The sequence below is a fragment of the Drosophila mojavensis genome, unplaced genomic scaffold, assembly GCF_018153725.1.
Source record: "Drosophila mojavensis isolate 15081-1352.22 unplaced genomic scaffold, ASM1815372v1 contig_80, whole genome shotgun sequence".
Classification (NCBI taxonomy): domain Eukaryota; kingdom Metazoa; phylum Arthropoda; class Insecta; order Diptera; family Drosophilidae; genus Drosophila; species Drosophila mojavensis.
In genome coordinates this window covers 7018417-7036964 of record NW_025318906.1, presented here as the reverse complement: position 1 = coordinate 7036964, position 18548 = coordinate 7018417, and the positions used below count along the sequence as shown (strand labels likewise).

General features: G+C 39.8%; 1 protein-coding gene across 4 annotated transcripts in view; it reads right to left on the bottom strand.

Moving 5' to 3' along the window:
• LOC6578988 (protein Shroom) overlaps positions 1-18548 on the bottom strand; it is a 69158-nt gene that overhangs the window by 22214 nt on the left and 28396 nt on the right. For all 4 annotated transcript variants that reach the window (XM_032730191.2, XM_015163407.3, XM_032730189.2 and 1 more), the window contains exons 4-7: positions 17516-17820; positions 15282-16065; positions 14123-15212; positions 13790-14004 (exon numbers count right to left, since the gene is read on the bottom strand). In XM_032730191.2, the coding sequence (XP_032586082.2) occupies positions 13790-14004; positions 14123-15212; positions 15282-16065; positions 17516-17820 (2394 nt within the window). The remainder of the gene's footprint in view (positions 1-13789; positions 14005-14122; positions 15213-15281; positions 16066-17515; positions 17821-18548) is intronic.

Below are 18548 nucleotides of genomic sequence, written 5' to 3'. Positions count from 1 at the left end.
TTGGTTTTTATTTTTTGGGTCGCTTTTTGCGCGTGTTTTGATTTTCATCAGCTGGGTGGGCTGTCTGGCCGCTGGCCAAAAAGGGTTTTCATGCAGCGCGTGACCCACTAAAAGATGTTTTTTTTTTTTTTTTTATTTTTTTTTTGTGGTATATTTCATTTTAGGTTTTTTTTTTTTTTATGTCAAAGCAATTTTCGTGCAGGTTCCAAGGCGATTGCCATCGATGGGCTTTACAGTAGCGGAAGCCAATATATATTTACCTTTCTGACCACTTTTCAGCTCGTAATTATTAATGTATGAGCAAGACACATGCACATACATATGGTATGGGTATATATGTATATATATGTAACTTTGTCTGCATCGTCTGCTCGTGCGAGAAATTTTCGTGTTATAAAGTTAATTTGTGAAATTTTTGTTGTTGTTTCTGTTGAGTATTTCTTAACGAAGGAAGTTGCGATCCATTGCCAAAGGCAGAGGCAGAGACAGACACATAGATAGAGGTAGAGGCTGAGGTAGAGGCTGAGGTAGAGGCAGTGGTAGAGGCACTGGCAGTAGCAGAGGTTATTGGAGCGTTTAGCTGCGTTTCTTCATTAATTGTGGCCAGCTAATTGAATTATGGCTTAAAGCTGAATGCCTGAATAGCTGAATAGCTGAATAGCTGACTGTCTGCTGAATGTCTATTTTCGTACGCAGCCCGCAAAGGGCGCTCATCTATGTTGTTTTGGCTTTGACCTTGTCGCAAGAAGCTGGCCATAAAAACTGAAGAAAACTCCGGGCACAGGTGCAAAAGTTCTGTTGCCCGCACCTGTTGCTCATGTAGCTACTGCCGGTGCTGCTGCTGCTGCTGCTACATTATCATCATCATTATCATCTTCTGTGTCTTCCTCTGCCAGTTGTATTTCCTCTTCTTTTTTTTTTTTTTTTTGCCTCTCTTCAGTTGTTGCCACATTTGTTTAACTTTTGCGGTACTTTGTCAGCCCGCTCGACTTGAACTTAAGGCCCGCAACTTTTATTTGTTTGTTTGTTGTCTGTGAAACCGTTGTTGTAATTACAATCTGCTGATTGTGCCATACAGGCATGCTCGTATGCCTAGAAGCACATTAGCTATCAAGTGGGCTATGGCTACAGGGAACTAGAAAAGGAAAGAGAGGTGGAGAGTGGGCGAGGGCGAGGGAGCTATAGAGATATCTTAGGCACATATTTGACTAGGCTTTAGTTTAGGTATTTCAAGGGAATCGTCTCAGTATACAAACTTCTCACTCTATATAGGTATATAGATATGTGTGGGTGCTCACATGGGCTGAAACATTTCTATGCTAATTCCGTTTATAGAACTTCATCAATTAGCTGACTATTCACAGATTTTTACAATTTTGCAATTTATTGCTCGGCTCAGACGCTTCTTTATAGGTTCATAAATTAGAAATGAGAAACTTGAAGTGGTGAGAACACAAAAACGTGAACTGTATGCCAAAGCAAATATATATATAAATGTGTTATCGAAATGTGCAATAAATATGTAAATGTAAATTTCGACAGGCGGCATTTAGATTAATGCTTTGTTCTATACAGAGAAATTGTATATATAGGGAAATATATTATCTTAGAGAAACTAAAAAATCGCTATAGTATATGATAAATAAGCTTCAAAATGTTATCGATAAATATGTAAATCTTTATGAGGTTTAAGGAACAGATTTTAAATATTTTTAGACCTAATTTATGATTTTAAAGAGTTTAAATATTTTTAGGTTAAATTTATGAAAATTATAGTTTTTGAAGCGTAGTTACCGCTTCGATGTGTTGTCGATAAATGTGAGAACAATTTGCATATATATTATTTTTATTTTTATATATACAAAGTAAATAAATAATAGATATCTGAAGGAAGTTCTACGGTAGTGCAGCCTCTTTTGTTGCTCAATATTTTTTAAGCAATAAAAAATGATCTGACTCAGGGTTCACTACAGGGTTCAAATTTCAGACTAATTTATGGATATGACCAAATTATAAATACGTCAAAATACTAAAAAATAGTATTCTATATAGATTTCTAGCTATATGATATTCCGAGCTTTCAAGTAAAATAAATAATGAGAAAACTAAATATGGAAATTTTCGGTTAGCGTAAAGGGAAGCTGAGTCTAATATATTTGGTAATATGATAAAGCTAAATATGATATTTAAAGAATTTATGGAATTATTCATTAATTAATACTGGCAAGTTCTGAAAGAAGATTCTTTAGAAATGAAAGGAATACAATTTCTTGAGATATTATCTCATAAAAGCTGTCTCAATATTGAACTCATATATCATAAAAAAGCCATTTAAAGCCCTCTTAATTTGTTTGCCAATTGTATATAGTGTATTTATTAGCCTGTCATTGACTGGCAAAAGGTTCTAACAATGCTTTTTGTTCTGTCGCTGCACTCATTTAGCTTCATTTGACTTTTTGCTGTTGTTTTTAGAATATGCATGAATAATGTACGGCGTATTCCCCCGGGCTATTATACAGAGATACTAAATGCGAGAGACTTGATGGTTCGCTGACTGCCGTCCGATTGTCTCGCTGTCTCTCTGTCTCGCTGTCTCTGTGTCTCTCTGCCTCGCTGTCGCTCCCTGGGCTGTGGGCTGAGTAACGAGCGCTGTGCCGTTCACTTTCAGATAAAGTTGGGAAAGTAACTACGTAAACATATATACAATATATGTATATATAGCACAGCAAGCAAATTACAATTGGTATGCAATGATATATAGAGTAGGAACAGAGCAACTGTGCAAAGTCTCGCGGTATGTGGGCTTTTGTTCTACTCGACGAGGCGGCGCTTTGTAGTGAATCGGTTCTGGTTCAGCTTGGCTACACCTGAAGTTCACCTGCATGGAATGGGGAACGCCTCCCTCCACCTTGCACCCCACGCCTCTAGAGCTCTCCAAAAAAAAAATGTTCGAAGTGACAAAGATAATGTCGAGCTTTGGCTACATTTGCATATCGTGTGCTCTGACTGGGTGCAATGACAGTTATTCCATGGATCCAGCTAGAACCTAACCACGTACCCAAATTGATAATGGGGCAGGAAGAGCTGGAGTGGGGCAGAGGGGTGGGGGCGAGGGTGAAGTGGGGCAGGCCACTCATTAGAGGTACATTTTGAGGCAACACGCTGGCAAGTTTCACGTTTTTGTTTCTTTTTTTATGACGTTCTTATCTAATTATCATAAGAACTAGCACAAGCAAGAAAGAAAAAGAAAACATACCCACAAATTGATCGACTGATTGATAGATTGATTCATGGATTGAATCGAGTTTTTGATCGAGCTTCAGAAGCAGTTGAAATGACAACAAAGCTAACTAATTTTAAGGTAGTCTAATGAACTCTGTTAACAAAATTGTTGTAGATAACAGAGAGGGAGATGGCGAGATATGAACAGGGGCAGAGCAAGATAGAGTGAGGCTGATGAGATAGGGAGACATATTCGATCCAATGGACGTTGATAACAGAGTGCGGGATGCACGAGTGCTAAAGGACCCTGAAAACTCACACTGAGAGAAAAAGAGTGCGAGAGAAAGCGAATGATAGTTACATATAGTTAGGTAATCCAATGTTAAGATTAACAGAGAGTTTCATATCAAATAACAGACTGTTAAAGACAACAGCAACAGAGAGGGATTGGTGTTAGATTAACAGATAAAGATGTCTTCTATTTAATTCTGTTAGTTAACAGACAGTTAACTGTTAAGGAACCTCATATAGCGTATGTAAGAACTCAAATTGTCAGCACTCGAAATTGATAGCTTAATTAATATACTAAAATAAATTTGTATTTATATCAGATCGCTTCAAAGCTTTCATTAATCTGTTATCAATCTGAATTTTTAAAATAAATAATTAAAATATATGTATATACGTATATATGAAATACATTCAAGCAAATGCTCTCGAAAACAAAAACAGGAAGCTCATCGAAAATATGCGCATAAAACACAAATAAAACTTGATTTTAATTGCAGTGTAGACATCGCTGTTAATTGTTAACAGTAAATTAATGAGAATATAAATAAATTATATTTGATATTGAAATTGCAGCGTACTTAAGTGTATGCATGTTTCGCACAGTGTAGCTGAGCTGCACTTAGTTTATGAATTAATTTTTGTTTGTGCCTTTTTGACAATTTCCGCATAAAAAATTCCGCTAAATTATTTATGTTAAATTTGATATTTATATACGCTGGTGTATATGCATATAAATACATATGTATATAGAATTGTATTCATATATAACGTTTATTAAAATGAAGTGCTTCAATTGTCAATTTGTCAGCGTCGATTAAACAAATGGAATTTGGTTCTTTTTTTATACATTTTAATTAAGACTGAATTATTGCCGCGTGTCGACAAGATATTAAAACAGACAAATACAGATACATATATATATATGTATATGTATATAAATATATATATATATATTTAATTGTTGTTTCTGCTTCTGTATAGCAATTGAAATGCATGTTAACATATTTTATTTTTGTATTTGCACAACTGTTGAATGTTTTTGACAAGCCCCGCGAATAACCCAAAAAAAAAAAAAACAAAAAAATTATTTAATTAAAAAATGTGAGCGTAAAAAACTCGTTAAAGGAATTTTGTATAATTTTTACCATATCTGTAGATCGATCAATATAAATATATATGTATTAAACAATTTAATAGAGGCTTTCATTGAACACTCCTGAAATTTTCTCAGTTCTGATCGCGTTTCATCTACTCTGACCCTGAGACATCTTTTCTATTACAAATTTTGATTCACACACATCGCATTCGATTGCCATCGATTTGTGGGAACAATAAATGTTTATTGTTTGATTTGTTTAGTGGCCCCCAACAATAATAACAATAAACATTGAGAGCCCTACGCCAAATGCCGCACAAATCAATTCCAAATAGTTTCCGTTATAGTGCTGCCCCTTTCCCACACTCTCTCTCTCTCCCTCTCTCTCACCCTCTGTCGAAGGTCATCGCATGCGTTGTTCTAAATACTTTCGTAAGCTCGTAAACCAAAAAAATTCTAGAGCCACTAAACTGATTTTTTTTTCGTTCAGTTTTACATAGCCACAGCAATTTTTGATTGAGGTTTTACTTATTGAAGTGTTCTAGGTTTTTGTTTTTATTGTAATTGCGGCATTTTATGCCCTAAGATTGGGTAAATCTTATATGGTACATGGGGTATTTTGGAAAAAAAAATTTACTATATTCGGTACGGAAACCCTTAAAACTCTTAAAATATTTGGAGTATTTTAAAAATTTTTAAAAATGTCTCTGTTTCAAAAATTCAAATTTTGTAACCAGCATTGCAAGCTAAATTTAATTTAAAATCATAGTGTATTCGAAAATCCCATAGGTTAACAAATATTTTGCTCCATTCTTGAATTTTTTGTTCTTTTAGCTATATATTGGTTCGATATATTTTTGTTTATGCTGCGACTGTTGTTTGTGGTTCGTTAACATTTCTCCATGGCTGGCAAATTCTTTAGCTTCGTTTCTTCATTTCATTCCATTTCATTTATGTTGAAATTCGTGCAAAGCTTCAATAAAAGAATAAAAAATGAACAGCAAAATAAAAAGAGAGAAAAAAAAAGGCATTTTTGTTGTTATACAGCGACGTTTTTTTTTTGTGTAAACGCAAACAAATTAAAAAAACGCTTTGAAGTCGTTTTTGGCTTTAGGTTCTGTATTTTTTTTTCTTCAGCCTTAACCAAATGTGTTTGAAGAGTGTGAGATGCATTAGTCGACGGAATAATTAAGGTAGGGTATGACTAATTGACTAATTGTGTAGCTGTTTAACAAATTAGCCAAAAATTGTATTAAAGGCAATGGAAGACATTAGAGAAAGCCTACAGAAGGATCGATTTATCATAGCATTTGTTTGCATCAGATTCTTGATTGCTTTCAAATTTGATTAATTCGCTTGAAATTAGTTGTGATTAAGGCTAATTTAAGAGCGTTTGCCTTAGAGTAGTCATAGCAGCTAGCTTCTGTTGACGTTTGCTTTTTGATTTATCTATTATTTTCTTATCGCTAAAGACTGTGGTATATATGTATGTATTTATATGCATATATAATGCCTGGATTTCATCAAAAGTCAGCTGATTGTCGGAATATAATTAGCAATCAGAATTTATATAATATATTTCAGTGAAATTTTGCGTTATTAATGCCCTGGCTTACAGCAGGCTTAGATTGCCATAGCAAGTAGCTTTTGATATGAATACAAACACTTGACGAAACTTTAAGTTGACGAAAGGCGCTCTCATTAAAGGATTCAAGTGCTAAACGGAGACAAATACTACATATCAATCAGCTTTTGTCTGACTTTAAACTATATATGACGTCACACACATGTTCCACTTGGCACGAGGGTGCCTTGCCCTCTGACAAGGGTGTGCGGCTGCATGTGTGCGTGGGTGCAGCCTAAGGGTTGTGCATTACGTTACCCTGGGTGACTGACTGCCTGACCCGAAACCGGTTTTAGCCAGTTTATGGCTGCTAAACAAAGGGCAGCCATTGTTCATATGGCGAATTTTGAAAAAACAAAAACAACAAAAATCAATAAGATCTGCACAGCTGATAAAGTGATAGAGAAATTATAGAGAGAGGCAGATATAGTAGAGCAGACTACACATACATACATACATACATACATATGAATGTATGTATATGTTTGCATTAATGTGAATTTTATTTTGCATTCGTTGTTGGCGCGTGTCACTCACACAAAAATGTGGCTCAAAAAAGAGTTTTTTCTTTTTCTTTTCGTTTTGCTGGCATTTTGATTGTCAGGCAGGAAACGTAAAGGTTTTCTTTTATTATGTTTCTTTTTTCGTTTAGTTTTTGCACCTGCCGCCTACAATGGAAATGGTTAATAGGCAGAAGTCAGCAAGTTGCGCTATATAAAACTGCCAAGTGACATGCAACAAGAGCTGCTGCTGCTGCTGCAGAGTCTGTCTCTGCTCGCTGCCTCTGCCCGCTGCTCTGTGCTCTCTGCCGCTGCCCGCTGCTCGCTGCTCGCTGTTAAGTTAAAGATCAGCTCGTAGACAGACGGAGCAACAGCTGTGAACAGTTATTAGCAGCAGCTGTATGTATGCATGTGTGTGTATGAGTGCCTCTGTGTGTATGTGAGTGTCTTTGCCTGTGTGTGTGTGTGTGCGTGTTAACCGGAGCCAACTGTCGTCATTAGCGAGTCTGAAGCCTGGGCATTGAGCTTGCTAAATATGGTCACACTAAAGTTAGCCGACACACACTCACACACACACATGCACACAGTTGCATACACATGCACAGTTAAACTAGTGCAATTAGCGCTTACACAGACACGTTTTTTGCTGCCTTTGCGATAATATCTTGAGAAACTGTCGCTTATGCTTATTAGAGACTTTATATATATATATATATTTATTTTTCAGTTTCACTGCGCCCAGTTTTTTCTTTTCTAATTAATGTATAGCATAGAATTTCCTGGTTAATTAAAACGTATACTAATAATTTATAATTGTTACCTTCTAATGCGAAATCTGCCGCCGAAAACCATTTTCAGCTGTGCCACAGTATCCAAAATTGTGAAATCCAATTTGAGCGTCCAACAAAAACGAGGCCCAACAAGCGAAATAACAACAACGAAAACGTGTTGCTTGCCGATACTTGTTGTTGTTGTTATTTGTTGTATTTTTATTTTTATTGTAATTCACTGTCGTTATTTGTGCAAATAAAATGCAATTTTTGTTGGCTTAACATTTGAACCTAACTAAAATCGAACTTCCTCGTTCACTTGGACGACACTTTTTGCCTTTTGGGGGTTTGGCAGCACTTTTCACTCTGTGTGTGTGTGTGTGTTTGTTTCTTTTTGGTGGGGTGGATGGGGAGGGATTCGTTCATTCGTTTAGAGCGCGCGCGACAATTGCAATTGATTTACACGTATGCAAAATAGGCGAAAGTTTAACATTTTTTTTCTTCTTATTATTCACTCTTTGCTTTATGACAAATTTGTTTGCATTGCGTTTCGATCTCTTTTGGGGGTGGTTGAGTGGTATTTATTTGCACACGCGCCGTCGTTTACGTCTTTGTCCGTCGTCTTTGTCTTCGTTGTTTTCGTTATTGCCGTTTTACATTGGATGTCAACGCCACAAAGCTGCGCGTACGTCTGCACGCGTCAGTGGTTTTCACTCGTTTGAAGTTGCGACCAACACTGGCCGAGTGTCAGCAGCGACGCAGTCGGCGCACCGCAATCGATGTGGAGTAGCAGCCGGCAAAACGCAGTCGTGAGCGTAAGCATCCAAAAAGAGAGAGAGAGAGTCGTAGATAGAGCGTCAGTGTGGGAGAGCGCGCGCGCCGTCGTACTAGCTGAGAGAGTGTGCGCGCAAGCGTGACCAGAGCAGAGCTCCGACACCGAGCTGAGCCATCGACAAAAGTGAGAGTGTATGTGTACAGCTCAAGCGGCGCTGCTGCAATTGCTTGACAATGTTCGGTCTGAGGGCGCTCTCCCGCTCTCGCTCTCACTGTTTGGCTCTCAGCGTTGTAATGGCATTAGACGTTCGGCCTTTGGCATGAACTCAGCTGAGCCGAAGCAGTGAGTTACACAAATAAAACAGTGATTGAGTGTATGTGTGTGCTAGTGTGGGTGCGTGAAGTGCACTGCTCGAAACTTAGGTGTTTTATAAGAGACATGTGAGGGAAATTTGATATTAAATAATTTTCAGAGAGTATAAAATGCATGCTGAAGTGCTATTGTAAAAAATTTTTAATAACATTTGCAGTTCAATAACTTGTTGCTTTGAATTGTGCCCTTATCATTTCGTAGTCTTTGCTGAGTGCGCAACCATAATTCAGGGTTATTGGTCAGTTCTTTCAAACGAAATTTGCTAAAAAACAATAAGTATTTTTTTTATTGCTTTGGGCGAAAAATTATTGGTCCCTTATCGTCTAGCAAATGACTTTTGAGAGAATTAGTCATTTGACCACATGGAATATTTAACTTTTCTATTAAAAGTTAAAAATGTGCTGCATACTTTTAAGCGGCGCATGTAAATATTGAATGGCGCTTAAAAGTAGGCAGTGCATTTTTATCTGACTGTTAAGTTTCATTTTCCGCTTTTACTCTAAGCCTTAAGCCGTAATACAATTCTAAAATGCATAATATATTTAAAAAAAAAAAATGCATAATATTTTATTTTCATTAAAAAACGGCGCAGCGAACATAAAGCAGAGGGCAACGAAAAACAAAATGCGATAAACTTGGCGTTGACCATACAATAAATGTGCATTAAATGCAATCGCCTTTTGTGTATGTATATATATATATATATATACATATATAGATGTGTGTGTATGCCTGTCTAGTTGTTGCGATTTTTGCGCAATATTCTCTGGCAAAGTTCAATCGATCATTGCTGTCGATATTTAGCTGGCGATAGCGCCAAAATTATGGCAAGCACTTTGTTAAATGTTGCGCACGACGACGACGCTGGGAGCTCGATTTTATTGTTGTTTCTTTTCTTCTGGCTTATTTAGTTTTTTTTTTGTTTTTTTTTTGTCTGTCTGCTAATCATGGCGACTGCATCGCATTGCGACTGTCTCGCAAATTGAATTGTCTTGGAGTTGGCGTAGTTTTGTTTTCCTTTCGGGCAGCGGGGCGCATGAGTGATTTATTTCGCATACGCCGCGTGTGCGCAATCGAGTTGGCAGTTAATTTGAAAATAATACGCTAGCCGTCCGTAGTTATTTTGCTGCACTGTGAATGTATGCCAGCCAAATTGCCACGGAAAATTAATTCAAATCGTTGGGCCTGGGCAGCAGGCGATAATTAGCGCCTGTCCAGAACACTTGGCAGACCAAAACCGAACCAACAATAAAGCAAAGCCGAAAAGATATCAAGAAAAGCCATGCCAGAGCCAAGTAAAGCAACAAGAATTGACACACCTTCAAGCAGGCTAACTCCAAGTGGCCGTAGGTGCTATTTTTTTGTTTGTGGCCAATTAATGACAGAAAAAAATACGAGCTGGCAGCCAAATGCACTGATTACTCGATGAGTGTGTGTGTGTGTGTGTGTGAGTGTGGACATGTGTGTGCTTGTGCAGGTCAGTGTTGCTTGACGCCTTACGTAAAGAGTTGAAACAGATGACGCCCAAAACAAAAATGATTTACAGGACTTCACAGCAAATAATTATGCTCCAGTTGGGCATGCACGACTAAGAGATACCTGGATATATTTCTTAGCTAAAGCAGATAATATTTGCTCATAGAAAACCGCTACAGAACTTTATTTTAGAATTAAAGAGAGAGAAAAGGCTAGAACAGTCTCGCATAAGTGAAAGATGGCCAATTGCACAGCTCTGACTGCAGGTTGGAATGTTGGCAACAACAAAGTTGCAAGGAAATGCGCCTGCCTGGCTGCCCTTTGCTCCAATTTCTGCACTCTGAGGCGAAGGCGAACAAAACTTTCAAAATGCAAATGAGGCACGATTGAAACGGCATTTGAACTCCTCGTTTAGCGGGATATAAACAACACGGCAACACACATAAGACAAGCCCAGCTAAATAAAAGACTTGCCACAAATTGTGTCAATATTTGTCTCGTGCTGGATGTGCTGCAACAAATCGTGCCGCAAAGGTCTGCCACGGTGTCAGAGCCACCACACAAAGCAAAAGCAAAACCAAAAGCAAAAACAACAAAAACAACAAAAAACACCGAAAACTAAATACATGACAGGCCACCAAAATTATTGAGCTTGCAACAACAACAACAACAACGGCAACAACATCTTGTTGCTGCTCCATTTGGTGGCTGGTTATCTAATGCCCGCACCCAGCCATCTAATACAGTGGGTGCAAAAAATATTATTATACTACGCGCCTCGCTAATGAACCCAAAACCAAATTTGTTCATCTATCAATGTCAAATGCCCGCAACAGAATGGACCTTTTGTGCATATATCTATGCCTCTATATATTTAGATATTTGTATCTGCCCATAGATTGTATTGTAACAGGGGTAGCCCCTTACCAGATAAATTTCGATATTTCGATTATGTTTGGATTTTTTACGTTTTCAATTCGTTTTGCTTTTATAATCACAAACAGAACAAAGAACTTATTCAACAGGCACACACACACACACACACACACACTTATACACAGACACCTACTCTTTGATACCGACACATGCCACAGGAGCTGCAACATAAATTGTTGACACATTTTGTTGCCGCCGCCGCCGCCGCTGTTGTTGTTGTTGCTGCTCAGGTGCGCCCGTTTGACTTTTTTCTATATACCCTGTACAGCATGGAATATAGTTAGAGTAGAGTATATTCTTTCTATTTGAATGTATGGCCTAGTGGAAGTAGTTGGAGGCTGAGATCTTGATCAGTTTAATATCACAGAGTCAATATGGAAGGGTTTTATGCTGGATAGTATAGCAAGTCTTCTTTAAGAACTATCTTGAAGTTTCCTTTATATGGGAATTAGAAAAAGCCTTCTTTAAGAATACATTTGATATGTTCCTAGGCATATGGCTTGATAAGGCCTTCTATGGGATTTATTTAGAATTTAATTGAAATGAACCCTAAGTAATAATGTTCAGAAAATATATTTTCAGATCGAATAACCCAGAAACCCAGAAACCCTCTTTTAATGGGTTTACGGAACAAGAAAAATAAATTTGAAGCAAGCAAAGTAACTCTAAATACATACATAAATATATATTTACATACATTATATCTTATATATAAATAACCTATTCCTATCTTATCATATATATAATAATATCCTATTTATGTATATTTATTCTATTTACATATGCATATTTATATACATCTATACATTTGTATGCATATATACATATATAGATATATGTAACTAATATATATATATATCATATGCTCACCCAATATTTTGGATGGCAATGTGAGCTCAAGGTATACCCTAGTCAGGCATACCCGCCTAGAGCACTCCTAATTGTGTGTGATTTTTGTAAAACAATTTTTTAACGATTTTTAAGTTGTTTTTTTTTTTTTTTTTTGGCGTTTTGGTTTTCTGGAATATTGGGTCACCCACAATGGACACTAAAAAGCGAAAGTGAACAGTCGATTGGCTTGATTCGCTTGATTTGCTTGATTTATGCTACACAGTGCAGTCTATATATGTGTATGTGTGTGTCTGTGTGTGTTTCATAATCCAATTAGACGCTAGGCACAGGCACAGCTCACAGCTGCTCAGTGAACATTAGACGACAGCTGATTGACGGGCCAAAGGAAGCGGCTTATTAGCCAAAAAGTCAATGAAGCTTGTGGCTCAGTGGTTCGGTGGCTCGATGGCTCGGTGATTCAGTGGCTACTGTGCTACACGCACCGCATTCAAATACCAACAACCACAAAAGTTAATTGGATTCGATAAGGTCAAGAACAATGAGCGAGGCGCGTCATGGTTAAACACAAAATGCGATTTTCGACTCTAAATCCACAAATGCCAAATCTGTTTATGTATGTGTATATGTGTATATGTATGCGTGCTTTATATAGAGCAAAAACTCAAGGCTGGAATGCGAGCCTAAGCTATTTGCTTATTATTGGAGCAGTTGGTAGCAAATGACTTCCAATTCCACGCACAATAAAACCCAAATTTAATTGAAGCTGAAGCAACAAATCGTTTTCAAATGCCAAATGACATTAGCTGAAATTTTCAAATGCCAAATGACATTAGCTGAAATTAAGCGAGCTGACAAGAGGCGGAAGATTTTGATAAAGAATTCAACCTTTGATGAAGAATTGAAATTAAGTAGAGCTGCTGCATTGTAGATAGCTTTGAGTTACAGTTGTGTAAAATTTGTAAGTCTGAATAAGAGATTTTGCTTTTTTGGATTGCAAAGTTCTTAAATTAATCAGATATAATGATGATTATTAATATTTCTATGAATTCTATGATCTATAAAATTTACTGATTATAGTTCTGTTGGTATTTTGTTCAATATGCAACTATAAGGAAGATTTTATAGTGTTGTGATATGAGAAAGCTTTCAAAGATGTTGCAATGATTCACAGTATAAAGTTTTTAAAGCAGGATATTGCATTCGCATACAGATTTGGTTGATTATAGTTTTTCAAAACAGCCAAGCGAATGCTACAAGGATAAGTCTTCATGTGCTTCTGCAAAGCTTTTCAAAAAAGTTTCCTGATTTTTTTAAAATATTAAGTTTGTGTCACTTCAAGTCTAAATAAGTTTACGTGATTTACAAATGCATGTTTGCTGTGCTAAGCTTCCAATTTGCTACGAAATTCGCGCAGAAGCTTTAGTAGCTTAAATTCAGTCTTGAATATAAACTGAAAGCATTCTGCTTTTAGTTTAAGATAAAGCTCAGGCAATGGCTTTAATGAGCTTTCAATGTGTATCAAAGGGGATTAGCTTGAAGAGCATTTCAAATGGGTTTTTAAGAAGCTTTAAGTGAGCTTTAAGCTAAATGTGTGCTAGATATGTATAGCAAATATACAAGAGCTCATCAAACATATTCCACTAAATTTGCCCGCCCCTCATATGGTTAACAGTTGAGTGCTTGACCCAACCTAAGCTTGCTCAAACTCATCCAACATACACATTTTCCCGCTAGTTTTTCAAATCGAAAATCCCGCCAACACTTGAGCAGTCCGCAAATTAAATCATAAATAAAATAGTATAATCTAAGGAAGAGGCATAAGCAGGGTGGGTAAACGGGTCGTATGATTGATGCACAGAGCTGTGCTGCACTCACCGCTTGTGCTGATTGCTCTCCAGATTGCTGGCTATCACGCTGTCAGCGGCGTGGCACGGCGTGGGCCGAGCGCGCGGCAGCAGCGGAGGCGGCGCCGGCTGTGCCCCGGCGCTCTCCAGGACGGGCGGCGGATTGTTGTGCGGCCGCTTGCGGCTGTTTGTTGTGGGCAGATTTGTGGGCTTGACGGCGCCATTGGACAGCGACTGCTGTGGCAGCTGTCAAAGAGATAGAGAGAGACAGAGAGAGAGAGAGAGAGAAGAGTTGAGAGTAGTTCACATATGTGAGATTTACTTTTATTTTTTAATTTTAATTTTATTTTTTTTGGAGACTCACCTGCCGCAAGCTCGTTGGCTTTTTGGGCACCTGCGGCGGCACCTTCGGCGCCAGCGTGGGCTTCGCTGTGGCTGCGCCCGCAAAGCTGTTGCGACGATTCGGCGATGGCGGCGGCCGCTGCTGCAGCACTTCCGGCGGCGGTGGTGGGGGCAGCGGCTCATCGAACGTATAGCTCGTATCCAGCTCGGCGCCCAGCGGCGGGGGCGGCAGCTCCGGCGAGGGCACACGCAAATGGGGCTGCTTGGGCGGACGTTCGGGCGGCCGCTCATACACATGCTGCACCGGACGATGATGAAGCTGCGGCTGATGTGGATGATGTGAGTGATGTGGCTGATGCGACTGATGCTGTTGCGGATGCTGTTGCGGATGATGTTGCTGATGGGCCAGCGCCGCTGCCTGCTGCAGCAGCAATTTCTCTCGCATTGGCGCATATTCCGTGGCCGAGGAGGTGCGTCGCGTGGGCATGGCAATGCGAGCGCGCGGCGGTGGCGGCGGTGGCGGCATGCCACAATCATTGAAGGACAGTTTCTCAGCGCTGCTTATGTTCCGTATGCTCGGCGGCTTCAGCTGCTGCGGCTGCGGCTGCGGCTCACGAAAGTCCGCATAGTCCGAGGCGGAGCTGGAGCGACGCAGCAGATTGGGCAGCAGCGAGCGGGAGCGAGGCGGCGGCGGCGGCGGTGTGGGTGAACTGCAGCCAGAGTTGGAGTTGGAGTTCGAGTTGGAATTAGAGTTCGAGTTGGAGTTCGAATTGGAGTTGGAGTTGGTGCTGGGCAAGCCCACCATCAATGGGCTCAGCTTGTTGGGCAGCGATTTGCGTTCGATCTGCTGCAGCGCCTGATACGAATGCGAGTGCGACTGAGAGCGCAGCAGCTGTTGCTCCTCCTTCTGCTGGCGCTCCACATAGGACTGCACGGCATTCTTCTGCAGCGCCTTGAGCGCGGGATTCGATAGCCGATGGGTTTTGCTTGGCTCCAGGTAGCCAAATTTCGGTGTCTCCAGCATTTGGCTCCGCTCAAAGTCGTTGATGCGCTCAGCCACCGAATGCCAGGCGGGCTGCACAGCCGACCCAGCGGGCGTTATCACAGGGTGTCTGTGGGAGAGAGGAGAAAAGAGAGTTGATTGAGTAAGGATCCGGAGAGACTTGCTGCTCCACACTCACTTGATGGACTTGTTTAGATTGGCGCTAAACTGCGGCTTCGGATGCTGCACATACTGCGAGCTGTTGCTCTGCAGCGGCTCGGTGTAGGTGCTGACGGGGAACAGGCGATGATTGCTGCGGTACGAGTCGTTGGCGGTGCTGGAAAAGGTTGGCGAGTGGCTGCTGCTGCTGTTGCTGTTGCTGCTCGAGATGGCCACATTGGGTGCACTGCAGCTGTGCAGCTCCAGTTTGCTGAGCTGCGGCTTGCTGGGCGGCGGCTGTGGCGCGATTGTGACCACTGCCTCGCTGCTCGATATGGTCACCGAAATGCTTGACTTGTGCAGCTGCAGGTCACCTGTCGACTGGGATTGGCCCAGGTGGGAGCGAGACTCTTGCGCTGCTGCTGCTGCTGCTGCTGCTCCTGCTGTTGTCTCCAGCTCGGGCAAGGAACTTTGTGCGCTCAACTTGTAATTGTTTGGCAAGTGTTGCTGCTGCTGCTGCTGGAAGCGATGCAGCGCCATGGATGTGTGCACCGGCGGATAGCTGGGACTGTGACGATGCTGGATGCGTGGCAGCGGCGGCATCACATCCTCTGAGATCGACTGGCTGGCGGGCAATGCAGCTGCCGTGGAAGCAGGAGCGGCAGCAGGAGCAGCAGCAGAAGTTGCTGTTGCTGTTGCTGCTGTTGATGTGGCCGCTGCTGCTGTTGGCTCGCTGTTGTCGTGCAGATAGAGCACGCTCTCGCTTTGATGCCGCTTGGGCGTCAGCACCCGGGAGCTGTGCACAATCAGCTGCGAGGAGGAAACTGCAATGGAAAACAGAACAAAGTCTGAATAAAGAGAACAAATTCAATAGCAACATTCGAATGAGCTAAAGGCTCTGTCCCTGTCCCTGTCTCTATCTCTGTCTCTATCTCTATCTCTGTCTCTGTCGCTGCTTTGCCTAGTAAAAGTGGGTCGTGGGGGCCAAGCCACAATTTGACCCAAGGTCGCAGCTGCCCCCCACTAATGTGAGTGGCCAACAGTCGCCAAAAATACAAAATACAACAAAATGGGCAGCAACTGGTTTCAGCAGACTTCTAAAAGTATTTAACAGCGCTGCTAATCGAAACAATTTAGATAAAGTCACGATCGTGACGTGTGGCGTGTGGCTGATATACAGATTAATAATAGGGGTACTCCAGCAGATAAATAGTGCCGAGTCCGACTTGATTAGCCATTGAAATGCATATTTCTATTAGACATATTTCTACATATATAACAGAGTTCAATTTGCATATAGGTATAGACAGTCAAAGTATTAATATTAGGGGTATGCTTGTAGAAAAAGAGGCTTATAGTAAGGAAATAAGTAAAGGCCATATTTACATTAGCGATATTATTAAATAGAGCTCAATTAGGGTCTACTGCAGGAATTGACAAGAAGATTGCTAAGATTAGGGGTATTCCTGCAGATAGAGAATGCTTATTCCGACTTGATTATCAATTGAAGTGCATATTTATATTAAGAATATTCGCATTTTGAATAGACAGTCAAAATATTACTATTATATAAATGAAGGTCTAGGCATAGAAGGTTCATTTGCAGCATATTGGGGGTATACCAGCATTAATTTAAATTTATTTCAAGCTTTCAATAAAACTGAATGAGTTGCAGAGCATTTACAGTCTATCAATTAGCAGGAATACCCATAATACATATGTATATATACATATATTTAAGCTGGCTCAACAACTGTTTATTTGTATTTTAATTGAATTTCACAGCCAATTCATTCAAGATTCCATTTCAATTAAAGCTCATTTCCTTTTTCAATAAAGCCTAATTAAAAGTCTTCCGCGATGAAATTAGATTTTTATTGAAAATAATATTTAAAATATGCTAAGTAAGTTAATTGAAATAAGTTTTTTATGATGGAGGAATGTCGCTAATGTAGACGAGAAGAACTATTTATTAATTATTTTAAAGAGCAGAGCTTAGAAAAAATTGCAATATAATTTTAAAGATTAAAATTCAAGAAAATTTGATTTCTTAGCTTACTTCAAATTGAATTCTCAGTTTGAGTTATTTCAGTTGGGAGATATTAAGTCCTATTATAACTCAACTAAGTTTTATATCTCTATAATACTTAATGACTAAAAACTAGATTTACGATCTCTCAAATGTTCAACTTGATTCCTTATCCCAAGCTCCCATCGATCCCTATATGATCTCTACTCCCCAGTTCAATTAGTTCTTCTATCTATTGCACTCACCCGATTCGGCAATGGCACTGTAGCCCGTCACATGGCTCGCCTCTGAAATGTCGCTCATTGAGCCAAGCCATTTCAGCGTTTCCGTTGAGGAGGTGCTCTCAGAGCTGTTGTTGTTGTTGTTATTGTTGTTGCTATTGGGACTGTGATGTTGGGAGCTGTTGCTACTGCCGTTGCCGTGGCTGTTGCATTGTCGATTGAGCAGCGGAATGGGCGAGGGAGCCACCGAATTGCTGCAAACAGAGCTGAGATCGTTCTCAGACCAATGATGCGACTGGCGCGAGAGCAGTTCGCTCTCCTGACGTAATCTGTAAAAAAGAGAGAAATATATTAAAATAGATACATACATATATGTATATAGAGTGAGAAGGTTTACTACTATATAGCAAATATGGCAAATCATTGCGTGCTGAGGCGTTGACTACATAAAATACAGAAATGAGTGAAATAAAAGTGATCTGGTCTAATGTGAATGACTAGAAAATACCCTATACAAAGAGGGAGAGAGAGAGAGAGATACAGACTGACAGACAGACAAATCAGAGTTAAAATAAAATATAAACTCGACTCATATCATATCACAATTAACTATATAAGTATTTACAGCCCATCTCTCCCTGCCACCTCTCACCCCCCATTTCCACACTATCCACTATACCCCACTTGGGCATTTTCTATAGCTATAACTAACTGCCGAAAGAAGCAGAAAATTGTGTCTGTCATGTTTTTTGGCGTTTCCTTCTACAATGGCCGGCACATGGAGGCCTCTACATATATAGCTGGGCATGACCGTAATTACTCGAATTTCAGCTTAGCCTTCAAAATCGCATTTCGATGGCGTTAGACAAGTCGAAAAAAATAAAATAAAATAATAAGAAATATAATAAAAAAAAATAGAGAAAAAAAAAACTCTCTTCAAAGCAAGTACAATAGAGCAATACGAGTCTGTTTACCAAGACCTTGAAAGTTAAGCTAGTTGGGTTTGTGTTGTTTTCTTCTTGTGCTTCTACTGGTCTTTTCATTTTTATTTTATTTT